The sequence below is a fragment of the Ricinus communis genome, chromosome 9 (assembly GCF_019578655.1).
Source record: "Ricinus communis isolate WT05 ecotype wild-type chromosome 9, ASM1957865v1, whole genome shotgun sequence".
Taxonomy (NCBI): Eukaryota; Viridiplantae; Streptophyta; class Magnoliopsida; order Malpighiales; family Euphorbiaceae; genus Ricinus; species Ricinus communis.
In genome coordinates, this window is record NC_063264.1 from 24,093,730 (window position 1) to 24,112,674 (window position 18,945).

General features: G+C 30.8%; 2 protein-coding genes across 2 annotated transcripts; both read right to left on the reverse strand.

Moving 5' to 3' along the window:
* Window positions 1-308: 308 nt before the first annotated feature.
* On the reverse strand, window positions 309-3,002 carry LOC8267791. The gene is made up of 2 exons (XM_002530831.4): window positions 2,463-3,002; window positions 309-494 (listed from the first exon to the last, which is right to left on the reverse strand). The coding sequence occupies exon 1, from the start codon at window positions 2,953-2,955 to the stop codon at window positions 2,464-2,466; it is 492 nt and encodes a 163-aa protein (XP_002530877.1). The 5' UTR covers window positions 2,956-3,002; the 3' UTR covers window positions 309-494; window position 2,463.
* Window positions 3,003-10,028: 7,026 nt separating this feature from the next.
* On the reverse strand, window positions 10,029-11,996 carry LOC8267790. Its single transcript, XM_002530830.4, has 2 exons — window positions 11,255-11,996; window positions 10,029-10,410 (listed from the first exon to the last, which is right to left on the reverse strand). The coding sequence occupies exons 1-2, from the start codon at window positions 11,738-11,740 to the stop codon at window positions 10,366-10,368; spliced, it is 531 nt and encodes a 176-aa protein (XP_002530876.2). The 5' UTR covers window positions 11,741-11,996; the 3' UTR covers window positions 10,029-10,365.
* Between the last annotated feature and the right edge of the window lie 6,949 nt (window positions 11,997-18,945).

The following is an 18,945-nucleotide window of genomic DNA, read 5'->3' on the forward strand; positions in this document are numbered from 1 at the left end:
ATAAATTTCAACCAATCACATTGTTAGCGACTTTTTTCTTTTTCCTTTACCTCCCTGATTCATCCCACCATAATCATGCAACAGTATATCCTTCTAATATAACATTTTGCTTTTCCCCCATGAGATGATGTTATGAAAAGATTACTCCTAATGCAGGGAAGTGTGTGTGCGCGCGCGCATGAGCGTGCTCTCCCCATGGCGTCTAATCATGTTGATGAGCGTGCGCAGAGAGAGAGAGAGAGAGAGAGATGTAAGGCAAAAATGAAACACATTTGTGCACAGGCAAAGCATATTGGCAAAGCATAATATTCACACAAGTTCTGAGATGATATTCTTTATAGATCAATAGTTGGTAGTTATGGAAACAATCACATCTATTGACAAACCACTGAATGGTACAAAGAAATTCACATGCAGTAATTTTTCTTTTATTCCCAGAAGATATAATATATATATCATCAAGGAGAGCTTCAATATTACTGGGGAAAAAACACCTGTGACAAACCATGAAATCAACAACATTAATTAGTTGTCCCAGAAGTGTGCATAACTTGACTTCAAAATTAAAGCATGTCGACTCTAGGAATTTTATGGTAAATTTTAGACAATTTGCTAACAGAGAATGCCATTCAGCAGCTCACAAGCACTGATTGATAGACTAATATTAATCATAATTAACAGCAGAAAAGTGCATGCAACTGCATGCGTATCATCTGGAAAACTTATTCTTGGCAGAATTTAGAGAACTTCCAATTCTATAGTAGACAATTCTTTACTGCTCCTCAATCTCATTACAAGAAGCTCCTATTACTCAGAGGACTAAAGCGAGAAATGGAAAAAAGTAGATATATATGATGCATGGATATGGATTATATCATGAGTTATGCTCTAAAAAATGCAGGAAACATCAAATCCTGCAATTCTGCCATTCAGGATTCTCTTTAATACTTTTCCTTTTACCTTTACTTCACTATTGTAATCGTCCTTGGAGAAATTGCTCTCTGACATACAAGTAACATTCTCGACTCTGAATACTCTGTTGGTCTTATCTGAATATACGAATTTAAATGTGCTATATGCTTCTTGAAGTAAGTATCTCATTACAAAAAATTTTGCAGTTTTATCGAGAATCCTCTGGTTAGATACTATTCATTATTATGGCTTAGCCCAGACAAGAAACGAGGAGATTGGTATAGCAGAAGAAAAATTTCTCATTTTCTCCACTAAGGAAAATTAACCCCATGAAGAAAATGTTATGGAAAACTTATAGTGCATATAAAATACAAGCTGGAGCAATGAGGAGGGAGAAAGAACGGGAGGAAAGGGGTCGAGGTGCTTGCAGTAGTACCAACATAGACATGAATGTGTGGCTATCCAAGTATTTAATTTCAATTCGAAAAGCAAGCTAGAGAAAAAGAAATCTCCATCATATACCCTGTAATTGTGCTTCTAACTCCATTAGAGCAAGAAATAGAGCAAAGCTAGCTTCCAAAATGCTCATTGGATATCCATCTATAGTAGGTGCTGTTATTTATTAAGATGCAGTCTTCTGAACCACATTATATATGACTTAGATTACGATTTGCAAGAAGCAAAAAACTTGTGCTGAATCAATTATGAGTTTTGAAGGGAAGTCTACTCTGTCACAGTGTGGACTCGAGCTAAATCTAACCATTGACATTCTAGTTGGGAAGTAACACTCATAGAATTATTCCAAAAGAGTATGTAAGTGTCTAATTACATGTTAGCATTTCTGGGCCAATTATCTACTAACAATCCAGTTACCCATTTTTCTTGGAAAATTGAAAAATTATTTGATTTATGCATTCTCAAACTTCAGCACTGATTATAAGTGCTAATGCCTTTGACACTTCTAGTAGCTGAGGATGCGAAATAATAACCAAAACATATTAATCTTTCAGCTCGGAGAAGGAACTACTTTTGGTCAACCTGAATAAAGTGTTCATCACATATGTATTCTATAAACCCTTCCTCAAATGACATCCCACTTCCATAAGCAACACCTAAGAAGTTTAAAAAAGCCAATGGAAATATTTAATTCCACTGTAACCTATTACATTTGGGAAACAAGGTTTTTTTGTTCTCAAAGCCATATTACCAATCATTCATGGAATCAAATCAGACTGGAGCTAAGAAAATTTCAATCCTCAAATCGTTTTTATGTATGACATCAACATGTGATTAGAAAAAAAAAATCCTACTATTTCCTCAATTCACACGATCATTTTCATTGATTAACTGTAGAGGTTGAAATAGTAGCAAACCAAGTCCACTAAACCACTAAAACCCAAAAATTGTTTAGTCTAAGATAAACATGAAGCCTCAAAAACAACAATCAATAAATATTATATAGACACAGAAAGAAAGAACAGAAGATCAACAACCCATAAATACCAAAGATACAGAAAGACATACAAAAGGAGAAAGACCAAAACTTTTACCTCAAATGGATTCAAGATTAGTCCTTAAAGCAACCTTACTCTTACAAGCAGGAATATCATTAAACTGAGCAGCCGGCAACTTCTCAGATAAAGGACCAACAAAGAATTCAATCATACCATCATCTTTACTAACTTCAATTGCACTAACCGATACCCAAAGAAACAATTTCTTAGCTTGAATACCAGACACGTCATTAACAGCACCATAACTTAACTTCCCTTTAATTTCTTTATCATAATAAACAAGTCTATCAAAGTGAACATAACAAGGGGTTTTTAATTGGATTGTGAAAGACCCAGTTGGTGATAAAGTGTAGGACTTCACATTTTCTGGTAATAAGCCACGTGGCAGACCGTACAGAGGGAGAAGGTCATGGACATCTATGGTGGATTGAGCAAGAAATGGACGGTGAGGATCTAGAGAGAAAGTGAGATGGGTTTTTGATAAGAAGATGAGAGAAAGGAGATAGAGTGAGATCTGAAGGCTGGCCATTGTTGACTCGTACGAGATCTTTTGGTGGAGAGGAAAACTAAGAACAAGGTAGTTAAATTTAGAAGAGTGATGAAGGGTAAATTGGGGAAATAAAATTCATTTGTAGGGACCTTAAGGTCATTTTGATATTGTTGTTGTCCACTGGGACAAGGTCAGGAACATGTTACACGACATCAAAATGTTTATCCTTTGGTCGGTCAACAAGCCTAACAAATTGGACCTATTGTATTATTGTTTTAGTTTAATTTTGATAGATTTTAGTCCTAAGTTATTTCTATAAAGTTATTAGTTTAATAATTAGATATTTAAATTTTTTTATTAGTTTAATAAATGTCAATAATTATAATTTTTAATTTTAGAATTATAAATTATTGTATAAAATTTTATTGATTTTTGATACTAATTTCTTTTATTCACATATAAAAAATTATAAATAAATTACAACTCCTTTAATATTCAGATTATCATACGATAGAAAAGTTATTAAAAGTATTTTAATAAATAAAAGATAAAGATAATAATATTAATTAAAATTATATTTTTAATTTTTATAAAAATTAAAACAGTTTATTAAAATTGGATAGAAAATATTAAATTTATAGATTTTTGTATTTTATCTTATTAAATATTTTTATGAGTTTTTATATTTTCTTATTAAGAATTCTATTAAACTTTTAATTAAAATTAAAAACATAATTCAATATAATAAATAAAATACTCAGAGAAAATATATGTAAATAATATTTAAATAAAAATATATAAAAACTCAATAGAATATAATAAAAGTTTAGAAACTTAATAAAATACAACATATAATTTATTGATACTAAAACTTATTTTTATTATTTATTCGCTCTTCGAGCTTTGGAAGGTTATTATTATATTTTTTATCAAATTTGAGAATATTTAGTTATCATAATTAGAATTAGTAGTATTCGATAAGCTATTATCATTATGATTGTGGTTTGGAGGATTCTTCATAAATCGATAAATATATCAGCAAAATATATTTTTTTTATTTTTCAACCTCTATTGTTTATTTTATAATATATGTGATTATTTGATTTCAAAATTACACCAGTCATCTTCGTGCTTACAACAATTTGATTTTTTCTTTATTATCGAAATGAAAAAGAAAACACATGAATTCAATTTCATTAATAACAAGTTCAGTGCTCATAAATTTTAATTATCTTATTAATTTGGTAATGAAAAATTGTTTTTCATTGTTTTCTGAATGATACCTATTTTATATTTGGTTTAGTGGTTTTAGCTCATAACTAAAACAATGTAAGGGTTTGAGCTCTTATTATAACATAAATAGCTTTTTGGCAATACTGCTTGGGATTATTAAAATGACAATATAGAAAACCAATCAAAATAAATTAAAGAGTATTTTTTTCGCATTTTTCAACTCCAATTTTTATTTTATTTTATTTTCAAAATTATAAAAATTATTTTTTTATAAAATAGATAACTTAATTATTTTCTAAGAATATATTTGGGAATGTAGTTTCTATAATAATTTTAGAAATTAACATAAAAAAAATGCTAGCAACAATCTCTTTTGAACATTTTCTTAGAAAATAGCTCTTCTATTATTTTACTGAATCTAACTTTTTAATCTAATAATTTATTATTTATTTAATAAATTAATATAATTTTATATTCTTTCTTAATAAATAAAATTAAAATAAATTTATTAAATAATGAAAAGGTAAAACTCTTTCACATAAACAATATGTTATAATTTAAAATTTACTATTTTAATTTTAATTTATTACATGAATAATAATATTCCTTATCTTTACAATTTTACACTTTTATACTTATTTATATAAAAATAAGACCTAAAAAAATCATTAAAAATAAGAAATATCTTAATTCAAAATATTTTTAAAATTAATCGTTAGTAGATAAATTTATTTTACTTTTATTTACTAAGAGAGAATAAAAAATTAATTTAACTTGTTAATTAGGTAACAAGTTATTAGGTTGAAAAGTTAAATAAAGTAAAACAATAGAAAAACAATCGTCTACCAGAATGTTCAAAGAAGAATATTACTAGCATTCTTTATTAAAATATTATATTAAATTAACAATATTTAAATCTATTTTTTCAACATCCAATAGCCACTATAAAAATATAATTATTTTAACAACAGATAAAGTTCATCGCTAAAATATAAAATATTTGTCGTTAACAACTATTAGCCACAGATTAGTGACAGAGACATGTCTCTTGCTAAATTGATTGTAGCAAATAGTTTAGCGATATATTTTCTTGTCTGTCTTTAAGTTAGCGACGGACAAACAAGTTAGCGACGAAAAGTTTGTCGCTAACTTTAGGGGCAAGAATCACTATGTTAACTATTTTTAGCGACGACTGAGTGATAATAGAAAATTCGTTGCTAAATTATTTTATTTTTAAGAAAATATATACAAAGTCTGCTGCTAATCTGGTCGGTGAACTTTTATTCTTACTAATATATTTTTATATATAATTATTTTTTTATTTTAATGTTAATTTATTTTCTAATAAATTAATTGTTATTGTCTATTTGTTTGTATGTTAATGTCCAATTAATTTTTTTTAATAAAATAAAAATGATAAAAATAAAAGAAAGTGGAAGAAATTATATTAATAAAGCTAGTAACAAATAATAGAAGAGAAAATGAAAATAGATAGAGAAATTGAAGAGAAAAAAAAAGTAATAATAAAGAAGAAAACAAGAGAATCAAAAGGAGAAGAATAAATAATAAAGAAGAAAAAAATAGAGAAATGAGAAAAATAGAGAAATATAAAAGAAAGAAAAAGTTAAAAAAAAAGTGTAGGAATGGAGAAATGAAAAGAAGAAATAAATGAAGAGAGAAAAAGAAAAAAAAAACGATGGAGAATTGAAATTAAAAAAGAGAAAAAAATAAAAATATAAAAAGAGAAAAGAAGAAAAAAATAAGAAAAGAGAAAGAAAAAGATAATGATAGAGTGATAAATGATGGAGGAAAAAAATGTGAATTTATGAAGAATTAAATTTAGTTATCATAAAAATTTATCGCTAATCCATTATTGTAGACTTAGTGAGCTTTATCATATTTTAGTTGGGTTAGTTGGGCCATATTAGATTTAGATTCACACAATTGAGCTTATCATAATAAGTAGTCTCTATATAATTAAAGGTTTGGTAAAACATAACTTATAATTGGGCTAGACTATGAGGAACTTGTACATAATTAGCTAGTAAGTTAGATTAAGGACCTTAATATGGGGTGGGCTTAATAAAAATGGGCTAGACTTAAAGAAATTACATGTGTTATTTGGTATGCTTGTATATGAACAGTTATGTTTATACAGAATAATTTTAAACAATAAAATTAAAGACTAAGATACACAAATAAAGAAGTTAACTTCCGGTTCTATATCTGGATTTGTGGCGTAAGCTTTCTTAATGACTAGTTAGCATGTTTCCGATTATATTGAAAAGTCTTATAGTGTAGTAGTCGCTAAAAATACTTGAATGTGCGACTGAAACCGCCTCCCAAAAATACATTTTATGTTTATTTATAATAGTTCTTACTCCATCTACAAGCTTCACATTAAGCATATTGCAAAAAAAATTATTCATTCATCGTTAATTTACAAATGTATAGACTATAATTTTCAAATATCTTTAAACATTATATACTTATTATATACCAAAACTACATTATTTCCATATATAGTTTCTATTTATTATTCTGCTTAAATTAATTTATAGAAATAAAAGACATGAAGTGAGATCACAACGAATGGGCTTTCTCATAATAAGTAGTCTACTAGGTCTAAAAGCTGGAATCCAAAACGCATAACATGTAATTAGGATAGACTAGATGGGCCTTACACATAATTGATTAGTAAACTAGATCAACAACTCAAATGTGGTTGGGCTTGAATAAAAATTGGCTAGACTTAAGTGTATTAAGTGTGTTACTTGATATATCTGTATATAAATTGTTTATATTTATAGGGAGTAATATGTTAAATAATAAAATAAGGAAGTTGGCTTCTGTATCCATCTTTGGACTCTATGCAGTAAACTTCCTTATGGAATCTGAGAAAGTCACTAATTAGCAAAAGTGTTCTGGTGATTACCCGGGTGGCGACTCTTATCTCTGCGCTAGTCCTAAAGATTAGTTAGTGTGTTCCCGATTAGATTGAAAAACTTTACAGTGCCGTAGTCGCTAAATACATTTGAGTATGCATCTGAAACCGCCGCTCACAGAGGAACAATCAATCGCTAACTAAAGACATTTAGCAATGAGAATTGTTTGTCCCTAAGCAGGACTAACATTTAGCGACAGGTACAACATAACCAACCAATTAGTGATGGACTGCTCCATTGCTAAGTTAATGATGAAAGAACTCCCTTGCTTTGGTCGTTAACTTAGAAGTCCATCATTGCGCTTTAACTCTTCACATTTGCCTAAATTGTGATGAACCAGCCGTCACAAAAGCCCTTGTTAATTTTTGCGACTGATGTATAATCCATTATGAATCTATTCAGGAGGACTGGTTTAGCAACGGAGTACCTCCATCACAAATCACTAACCTAAACTAATGATTAAATTTTTAGATTCTGTTCGTCACTAATGAAGCATTGTTTTGTAGTGGGTATCCGAGTCCTCTTTTCGTGAGGCACAGTTTTAGAGCCCCTAATATATGAGGCATAATCTCTAAAACAGTACCCTTATGTATGTAGTATAAATCTTTAAAACTCTCCGCAAGACATTATAATAAGTTTTATTCACAAGTGAGGCACAATCTTTAAGTCCATCACAAGTAAGGCTTAATCATTAAAACTTCTCATAATGAAACGCATAATTTAAAACTATTCATAAGATGCATAAACTCTAAAGTTCTTCATAAGTTGGGTCATATGATCTCTAAACCCCTCCAAATAATTAAAATGCCAACTTTTATGTGGACTCTCTATGCTCTAACATGGCTTACATTCAGGAAATTTTGCAATGATATTATATATTTTATATATATATATACACATACAAAACAAATATTGTTTCTAAGTATCTTAATTGCTCAAATTCGGATTTCTAGATGAAAGAATTCCGTTCTATCAACAAAACAAATATTTCGAAAAAATATTGCCAACTTACCCATATTTCGCAGGAATAATTTAGAAAAAAAAAAATATATATATATATATATATATATATATATATATATAAATTCTGAGACTTAAAATTTTTTTGACAAGTGTAGTTAATTTTTATATATAAAATTGTTGTCTTGACATGTGTACTTATTTTTGACATATAAAATTCAAGGTTATATGTAATTTTATAGTTTGTTCTATTAATTTATTAATTAATAAATTGTACTCTTAATTAAACACTTATTCTAATCCTAAGAAATAATATATTAATAATAAATTAATTTTTATTAGATAATAATTAGTTTTCTAATTAAATAATGACTAGTTTTCTAATTAGATAATGACTATTCTAAAAAGTAGCATATTAATTATATTTTAATATTATATTAACTAATAAATTAGTTTTTTAATTAGATAGTGATTCTAATTATAGAAAATAATATTTTTAAATATTATATTCACTAATAATAATTTTTAATTCTAAAGAATATATTGATAGTATTAATTTATATAATATTAGAATTGATAAATAAATATTTTAAAAACAATCTTCATATTATTGCACTAATAAAATCTTAAAAAAAATTAAGAACATTTAAAAATAGTTAGTTTGCTATTATTTTTTAAAATATTATAAATTAATATTAAATATTAAGAATTTATTAAATTATATCTATAAACTTGACTTCATAATCGAAATAATAATAATGGTCGTGCAAAGCATAGGTAAACGACTAGTATGTGTAACTTTATAGTTTTATCTATTAATTTATTGATTAATAAGTTAAAATTTCTAATTAACCAATAATTATAATCCTAAAAGATTATTATATTTTAATATGATATTTACTAATAAATTAATTTTCTAATTAGATAATGATTCTAATTCTAGAAAATCACATTTCAAATTAAATTTTTTGTTAATATTATATTCACTATTAATCTCTAATCCTAAAAATATCTTTATAGTATTAATTTATATAATATAAAAAATCAATTAATAAATATTTTTAAAATAAATAAAATTATAAAATATTAAAAATTAAGAAAGATATTTAAAAATATTAAATTTATTATTATTTTTAAAATATTAATAATCAAATTTCTATAAACTTAATTTTAATATTAAAATAATAACGGTCGTGTAATATATGAATAAACAACTAATTTTATTAAATGCCAATTTTATGAGTCTGGGCATATGAAATTCTTATTATCCTAAAACATTATAAATACGGTAGAACTCACATAATAAAAAGAAATAAAAACACTTAAATTTTATATTTTAGTGATTAGTCAAATCTGAAGAAAAAGTATATCTAATTAAATTAATTTTTTAAAATTTGAACGAGACTATTTATTTGTTAGAAAAAAATACCTAGTAATTTTTTGTTTCTTTCTTATGTAAAGGAAAGTTTAAAAAGGTATAGTCTTTTCTATAAATACAATGAAAAACAATAAATCCATTCTAAAATCCACTAGTTAAGGAGCCCCAAGAAGTCTTTAGAGATGACATTTTCTTCACTCATTTATGCTTCCAACCATTTCTTTTCATTTTTCTAGCTCTTAAAAGTCTTTGGAAATGACTTTTTTTTTTCTCATTTTCTTTTCCTCTTCACCAACCATTTTCTTCATTTTTCTCAATGTTATGTACAAAAGCAAATGGCTCCACTTGGTGATAAAATTCTTCGATTTATTTTTCAAACTTTTTTTTCTATCGTCTTTTGTTTCTCTCTCTTTTTGTCATCATTTTTTGCCGTTGTATCCGAATAATTTACATTATGTAGTAGTTGGAAAATAAAAAATGTTCCTTAGTTATTCGCCATATCAGCATACATTCAAGATGCCACATTACCTTCAAGGTCCTAATAATGGAATATTAGGCTTATTATTGATGGCATTGATGAGAAATTTAAGGGTTCCTTTCTATGAATGTTTATGAATCTTATCCATAAATTCAATAAGGATGAAGCCACAAGCTGAGATATCTCCATGATGAATTTGTTCAAAATGGATAGTTCATACACACACACACTACCAGTACATTTAGAATTACATGTCTATTATATACAAACAGTTTTCCATGCTCATTAATACAATTTAAGCTCAAGAGAGGAGAAGTTCCTTGACTATCTCATAGATGACCCTTGACAGGCTCCTGGTTTGAGTCCAAAAATGACCCTTAATATTAGAAGCCTAGACACTTGGATATCAAAGTTCCTCAGCTCGTTTCCTATACACCAGAAGCAATTGGCTGCCTCTATTCTGTGATTAGCATTTGAATATCATCCTTGGGAATTGGAAGCTGCACAATTGAACAAAAAGAAGGCAACAAATTAAACAAGGTTAAGCAGAAGCTTTATATGCTAAATATAGACTCATAAAGTGGATCCATTACTTATTATAATTGACCCATCAATTTTGGGAATTGTTTGCCTATTATAGAGATGTAATAATCCAATATAAGGTAGCATTGACCAACCATTGATTCAAAACCGACTAATGTAAATACAACAATTGGTAATATATGCCACTACAGTAATTATTCGTGGCCGAGTTCGCCTAAGAATTTCTCAAAATAACATATGCTTAAAACTGATCAACTAAAAAAACTGCCAAGTGCCAGCAACCATGAATTGACAGAAAGAAACAAGCTTTGCCTAAATTCTACAAGTGCCTCTCGATCTACATATATAGAGCTGTAACAAAGTCAGTTATTTCAATGCACATAGAGTTGTCAATACCTAAATGAAGTAGTCATGTCTCTCAAAGCACACTTGGCTATAACAAGAAGACAACAAAAGAGGAAGTTTTTGCCTTGAGCTAAAAACAACCTCCAAAGAGCCCATCAAATTCAATTACTTATTCAAATCTTTGCAATCACTTTATGTAAATGAACTCTTAAGATAATTGAAGCTTTAGTTATAAATAAAAAAGATTTCCCTTTACAAGCAAGAAAATTTCAAGGGACAAGAGCACCTTTAAATCTTCTTGATTCCACAGAAAACCCAGATACTAAATAGTAATCAAACATTAACATACAATTCAGTCTAACTAAAAATTGTCTTTAACCAGAAACATGATTAATCCACTAAACAACAATTATATAAAAAAATTTATGCAAAACCCAAAAACAATTAATACAACACCTGGAGAAATCGGTCCCAGAATCCTTTGCCAGAGACACCATCACGGCAAGAGTGAACAGTCATAAACTGATCAACGTCGAGTTTCTTATTAATGATGCCAACCTTGAAGTAAATAGAATCAGACGGTGGCAGATCAACTTTAATCTCATCAACATCAAACCATAAAAAGAATCTTTGAACTTGAATCCCTTTTAAATTCGTAATCGACCCAATATTTAACTTCCCTGTAATCTCTGTTTCATAATAGACCAAGTAATCAAATTGAATATAACACGGCTTCCCCAAAACAACGACGAATCGGCCGTCCTCTGAGAGAGTGTAGTTGGTTACTGAATTGGGCAGCAGCCCACTTGGTAGGCCATATTTGGGCAAGATTTCATACACTGACGAAGAAGAATTGTTAGAGAGAGAAAGGGCGGCTTCAGAGAGAGAAAGGAAGAGAAGAATGAAACGCAGATGGGAAATCAGACTTGGATAAGAGGCCATTGATTGATTGCTGGTTTTGTACAGAGATAGAGTGTTGAATCAGGGATTGTTATATGTATATATAATACAGTGAAAGAAAGAGAGAGGTGGTGGTGTGATTTGTCTGGGTTTCAAATTTTCAAGGGTTTGTATTATTCTATTATAAGTATGGTTGGTATGGGTTTGAAGATTGCAAGTTTGAAATAGATTAGATTTGCAGGATAAATTCTTGTGCAGACAGACAAACAAGTCTGTATGTGTCATGATCATCAATTTTGTTTTTGGTCATTGATTGTTAATTCAGCTTTGCAAAACCGAAACGAAACTTAAAAAATAAGATTAAAATATTATAATTGATTTGGTTTGATTTTGATTTGATTAATTTTTATTTTTATTTTTCGGTTTTGATTTTTCAAAAGATGAAATAGTATTGATAAAGTTTGGTTTTTCTTAAAAAGAAAATTTTCTCTTAAACTGAATTGATAATAATTGGTTTTTAATATTAAAGTCTTGTAATAATATAAAGTGTTCTGATTTTTCAGTTTAAGAATTTTTATCTGGCTAAAATGTTCTGCTGGTATTAAATTTTTGCCCCCTATTTCTATTTGGTATTAAACTTTCATTTTATTTCTTTTTGGTATCATTCATATTATTTCTGTTAGTTCCGTAAGTAACAACAAGGATTTCGACAGTTAATTGATGATATAACTGTCGAATTTACAAAAAGCCACAAACCACTTGACACATATTTTGCTGACTCCTTTATTTAAGCCTAATCAGCAAATAAATAACCCTAAAGTATTTAATATTTACCCTTACCTTTAGCTAAACAATTTGTTTCCATAGAACCTTTAGCTAAACAATTTGTCTCTATTTTACCTAAGAGTAACGACTTTCCTTTAGCTTAGATGAAAAACGTTTTACTTCCACCTCCATTTTCAAAATTCTCTCAGCTTCCTCTTCCTAGTTTCTTTACGCAATTGTAGCTGCACATTTTGAGATTTGGTAGCAATGTCACTTGACTGATAAGTAAGAGAGAAATGCAAAGACTCATTAGAATACTGTAAGTAAATGCACCTCAAGTTCTTCTGTGGTAATTGAAATAACTGAAGTTCTTTTCATGTTAAATTTATATTTTTGTATGCGTATTGCATGTTGCATTATTTTGAAAGTTAATAATGTAGGGGGTTAGGGTTTTCTCATTACTTATTGCTGTGAAGAAATTCCTTTTATCAATTGAATATTGATGATGTTTACTAATACTACTTATGTTATATGTTTAATTAATTTAGGGTAATTGTATTTTGTAGTGCCTTATTCCGAATACTTTAATTTGTATTAGCTGATTATGGAGTTGATGGTAGAAGTCAGTCTAAGCTATGGGATATGAGAGCTGTTGATTTTTACAGTTTAGATAAAATCTTTAGGTTAGAAATTGATTCAATGGCTAGAGAGCTAGGAATGAAACCTAAAAATAAAATTAGAGCAGGGGAGACAAGGCCTTGAAGCTTGATATGAGCAAGGTTTATGATAGGGTTGAGTAGTCTTCCATTGAGAGTATGATGATTAAGTTGGGTTTTGATGTTGCTTTTGTTTTTGTAATTATGAGATGTGTGTCTACTGTGTCTTATTATATCCTTGTTAATTGGTTTCTTTGCCTGAAAATTTTTTCCCGGGAAGGGCCTCCAACAAACGAATTCGCTATCTCCTTATTTATTCTTGATATATGTTGAGGGTTTATCCTCACCTCTCTCTCATGCTGAAAGATCTCATATTCTTCATGGTGTTAATATTGACTCTAGAGAACCTGCAATCTCCCATTTATTTTTGCAAATGACAGTATTTTGTTTGCTCGTGCTAATGGGAGGGAAGAATAAGTTATCAAAGACATTATCATGCTATATAAGAGAGCAAGTTGTCAAAAATAAATCTAGAAAAATTGGAATTGGTTTTTAGCAAGAATGTTCCTATGAAAGTAAGGTCTATCCTTCAGAGATCTTTAGAAGGGAAGATGGTCCCTAGGCACAAGTAATTCTCTTCAAATCTGTTATCCAATCTATTCCAACCTACATGATGAGATGTGTCCTTCTTCCCCGAGGGTTGTATGAGAAAATGGAATCCTTATGTCCAATTTGTTATAGGATTGAAAAAATTCTAAACGTGAGGTTTATTGGTATAGTTAGAAGAAGATGGGTGTAGCTAAAAAAAAGGGGGGGTCTTGGCTTTCGGGATTCAAGAGTTTTCAACCTTACCATGCTTGCTAAGTAAGCTTGGAAACTGAATTCCAGTAACAATTCCTTTCTTTTCAAACTCCCTAAAGCAAAGTACTTTCATCATTATTCATTTATGCAGGCACCTAAAGGTTCACTAAGCAGCTACCCTTGGAAAAGTATTTGTAACGCCCGAACAGTTATGGGTAGTTGGTAATAGGGAAATAATCTGAATATGGAAAGACAGGTGGCTACCTAATAACAATGGAGGTAGAATTAGCTCCCCTTATAATTCTTTACCTCTTGATGCCATAGTAAGTATGTTGCTTGAGCCCGGTCAAAGGAGCTAGAACTTGCCTCTAATTCAGACCATTTTCTTACTGTATGAGGCTGGTCAGATTGCGTCAATGCCTTTGTCAAGCAGGCAACCTACAAATTTCCATTCCTGGAGACACATGAAGAGCGGGTCTTTCAGTGCTAAAAGTGCCTAACATGTGGCTCTTAGGCTACAGAGATCTTAAGGCCAAGATATACGCCCTCTCCTCACAATGATATTTGGGTGTTTATTTGGAAGATGAATCTACCTCCAAAAGTTAAGTTTTTTGTTTGGAGATCATGTCACCAATGTTGCATGATTTTTAGTTGAGTTTGTTAGCTGGTGTCCTAGTCTTTAAGAGCAAATCAAATATGTTATTGTGCTTATATTTAATTAGGGAAATAGTTACTAGTGGATTAGTTGAGTCCTAATATCTCTCTAAAATCTGTTATGGTTTAGCCTATAAAAGAGCTTATGTTTAGTCAATAAAATGATGTCAATATATTAGCCTTACCAGATAAAACAAGTTTCTGCAATTCCTATTAATAGTAAATTATTTTTTTCTTTCTCTTGCTATTTATTCTGACAGTGGTATCAGAGCTAGGTTTAAAACCTTGTTTTTGTAGCAGCAGTAATAAACAAAGTAATGGCTACCGACAACTTTGTTCAACCATCCATTCCTCGCTTTGATGGACACTAAGATCACTGGAGTATGTTGATGGAGAATTTCTTGAGGTCCAAGAAGTATTGGCAGGTTATTTCTGAAGGAATTGAGGAACCAGCGAATGGCACAACTGTGACAGAGGCTCAGAAAAAAGAAATAGAAGGGCTGCATTTGAAAGATTTAAAGGCGAGAATTTATCTTTTTCAAGCCATTGATCGTTCAATCTTGGAAACCATCCTTTGCAAAGACACGTCCAAGCATATTTGGGATTCCATGAAGAAAAAATATCAAGGTTCTGTAAGGGCAAAGAGGCAGCAGCTTTAAGCACTTCGTTTAGAGTTTGAAACACTACGAATGAAATCGGGTGAGTCAGTAACCGATTATTTTTCACGTACGATGACCGTCGTCAACAAGATGCGAATTCATGGTGACATAACAGATGATGTTGTTGTGGTTAAGAAGATTCTACGCTCCATGACTCCAAAATTCAATTTTGTAGTTTGTTCCATTGAGGAAGCTCATGTCATCGAAGAGCTTTCAATTGATGAGCTGCAAAGTTTTTTGCTGATTCATGAGAGAAAAATTTACCAGCAAGAGAAGGAGGAACATGCATTGAAGGATTTTACAGAAGATCATTCCACAACTAGAGGAGGTTGTGGTAGAGGAAATGGTAGAGGCAGAGGCGGAGGAAGAGGAAACAATGATCGTGGCTACCAAAATCATCATCAGCAGCATGAGTGTCATTCCCAGAGGAGAGGAAGAGGACGTAAAGGCCATCACTCTACATCTTTCATAGCAAAGTTAGCAGACAAGTCTGATGTTGAGTGTTTTCGATGTCGTAGGTATGGCCATTATCAATCAGAATGTCGAGTTAATTTGAATAAAGAAAATGGAGAAAGAACTAACTTTGCAGAGAATGAAGAAAAAGTGTCTTTGCTGATGGTTTGTCATGTCAAAGAAGAAACGCAGAAAAATTTATGGTACCTGAACATAGGTTGCAGCAACCATATGAGTGCTGACAAGTCTGCGTTTTCGGTGTTAGACGAGTCTTTTCATGACAATATGAAGTTTGGCGATGATTCAAGAGTCTCTGTGATGGGGAAAGGAGAGGTAACAGTTCAAACCAAAAGCAATGTTGTTCAGACTATATCTAATGTTCTTTTTGTTCCAGATTTGAAAATAAATTTGTTGAGTATTGGACAACTACAAGAAAAGGGATATGAGATTTCCATTAAAGATGGAGTTCGTAAAATTCAAGATGAGAAATTGGGATTAATTGCCCAAGTTAATATGACATCTAACAGGATGTTTCCATTATATCTTCACACCATCACCAACTCATGTTTCTCTGCAAGGTTGAAAGATGAAGGCTGGCTTTGGCATTTTCGGTATGGGCATTTAAATTTTGGGGGATTAAAAATATTGCACCAAAATAATATGGTGATAGGCCTCCCACAAATCCAAATTTCTTCTCAAGTATGTGAAGAATGTGTCATCAGCAAACAACATCGAGAACCATTTCAAAAAGGAAAATCATGGAGGGCGAGGAAGGCATTAGAGCTTGTGCATTCAGACTTGTGTGGACCCATCACTCCGATGTCAAATGAAGATAAACGATATTTTATATCGCTCATTGATGATTTTAGTAGAAAAACATGGGTTTATTATTTACATGAAAAATCTGAAGCTCTTATAATTTTTAAAAGTTTCAAAGCTTTAGTTGAAAAAGAAGCAGAGACTCCAATCAAGGTGTTGCGCAATGATCGTGGTGGAGAGTATAATTTAGAAGAATTTGTTGTTTTTTGTGATGAGCAAGGAATAAAAGACAACTAACTGCAGCATACACGCCTCAATAAAGTGGCATTTACGAAAGGAAGAATCGCACAATTTTGAACATGGTACGGAGTCTTCTGATAAGGAGTGGAGTTCCAAAAACTTTTTAGCCTAAACCAATCAATTGGAGCGTCCATATCTTGAATAGAAGCCCCACCGTAGCTGTTCAAAATGTCACACCACAAGAAGCTTGGAATTATCAAAGACCTATCGTAGATTATTTCAGAATCTTTAGGTGTGTTGCTTATGCCCATATTCCAGATCAGAAGAGGAAAAAGCTTGATGACAAAGAAGAAAAATGTGTTTTTCTTGGTGTTAGTGAGCAGTCAAAAGCCTATAAATTATACAATCCTATCACCAAGAAAATTGTTATTAGCCGTGATGTGGTGTTTGATGAGGATCAATTTTGAAATTGGGATGCAAACCGAGCTGAAAAACCAATTGAAGCTGATTTTGATGGTGATAATGAAGATGGAAGGCAACAGCCATTAAAGTAAGTGCAAAAGGAGCAACAAGCAGCCAAACCAGGAAATGAGCTTCTTCAACATAATAAGAGGAAGCATGCATGGATGGAGGATTTTGTGGTAGAGGGAATTAATGAAGAAGATGTTACTCATTTTGCCTTATTTTCAGATTATGATCCAGTAGGTTTTGAAGAGGCGGTGAAAGAATCAAAATGGCGCGAAGCTATGAATGCAGAGATTTCTTCTATTGAGAAGAATAACACTTGAGAGTTGACTAATCTCCCTAAAGGGCAGAAAACTATTGGCGTTAAATGGGTCTACAAGATAAAGCTGAGGGAGAATGGCGGGGTAGATAAATATAAAGCGCAACTGGTTACTAAGGGCTATATGTAAGAGTACAGTGTGGATTACAAAAAAGTGTTTACTCCTGTTGTTCGGCATGATACGATCATATTGGTGATTGCACTAGCTGCACAATGTTCATGGCCATTGTTCCAATTGGATGTGAAGTCGGCATTCCTACACGGCAACTTGGAAGAACAGGTATTCATTGAATACCTTCCTGGTTATGTTAAAAATGGAAAAGAGCATAAAGTTTATAAGCTGAAAAAGGCATTATATGGGTTAAAGCAAGTTCCACGAGCTTGGTATAGTCGTATTGAAGCTTAATTTTTAAAGGAAGGTTTTAAAAAATGCCCATATGAGCATACATTGTTTGTTAAATCTAGTGATGATGGAAAGCTGCTTGTTGTTTGTTTATATATGGATGATCTTGTTTTTACTAGGAATAATGATGATATGTTTGATGAATTTAAGAAGTCCATGATGCTTGAGTTTGATATGACTGATCTTGGCATGTTGCATTATTTTTTTGGGCATTGAGGTAGTGCAATCTGAAGCTAGGATTTTTATTTCATAAAAAGAATATGTGCAAGAAATTTTGGACAGGTTTGGGATGAAAAATTGTAATCTTGTTGGCACACCGTTTGAAGTTGGTTTGAAGCTTGTAAAGGATCTTGAAGAAAAAGAAGATTGATAGTACTTTTTATAAGTAGATTGTAGGAAGTTTGATGTACTTAACAGGTACAAGACCTAACATTATGTTTGCTGTAAATATTATTAGCACGTTTATGGAGTGCCCAAAGGAGGTCCACTTACTTGCTGCAAAGAGGATCCTTTGATATATGCAAGGCACGGCTCATTATGGATTGTTTTATAAAAAAGGTGTAAAATCATATTTAATTGGTTTCACCGATAGTGATTATGCTGGAGATCAAGATGATAGGAAGAGTACTTCAGGATATGTTTTTATATATGGATCGGGAGCTATTTCATGGTCATCAAAGAAGCAACCAATTATTAATTTGTCAACTACTGAGGCTGAAATTGTGACTACTATTCTTGTGCGTGTCAGGCTATTTGGCTTAGAAGGATTCTCGAAGAATTAGTTTGTCAGCAGTGGGGAGGTATAACAATTTATTGTGACAATAGTTCAACCATTAAACTCTCAAAAAATCTTGTTCTACATGGAAGAAGTAAGCATATAGATGTCAAATTTTATTTCCTCAGGGATCTCACAAAGGAAGGTGTCATAGAAATTCTTTATTGCAAAAGTGAAGATCAAGTTGCAGATATCTTTACCAAGCCTCTCAAGTTGGATTTGTTTAAGAAGATGAGAAAGTTACTTGGTGTTGACAAGTTAAACCGAAGGCAGTTTTCAGTTTAAGGGAGAAATTGTT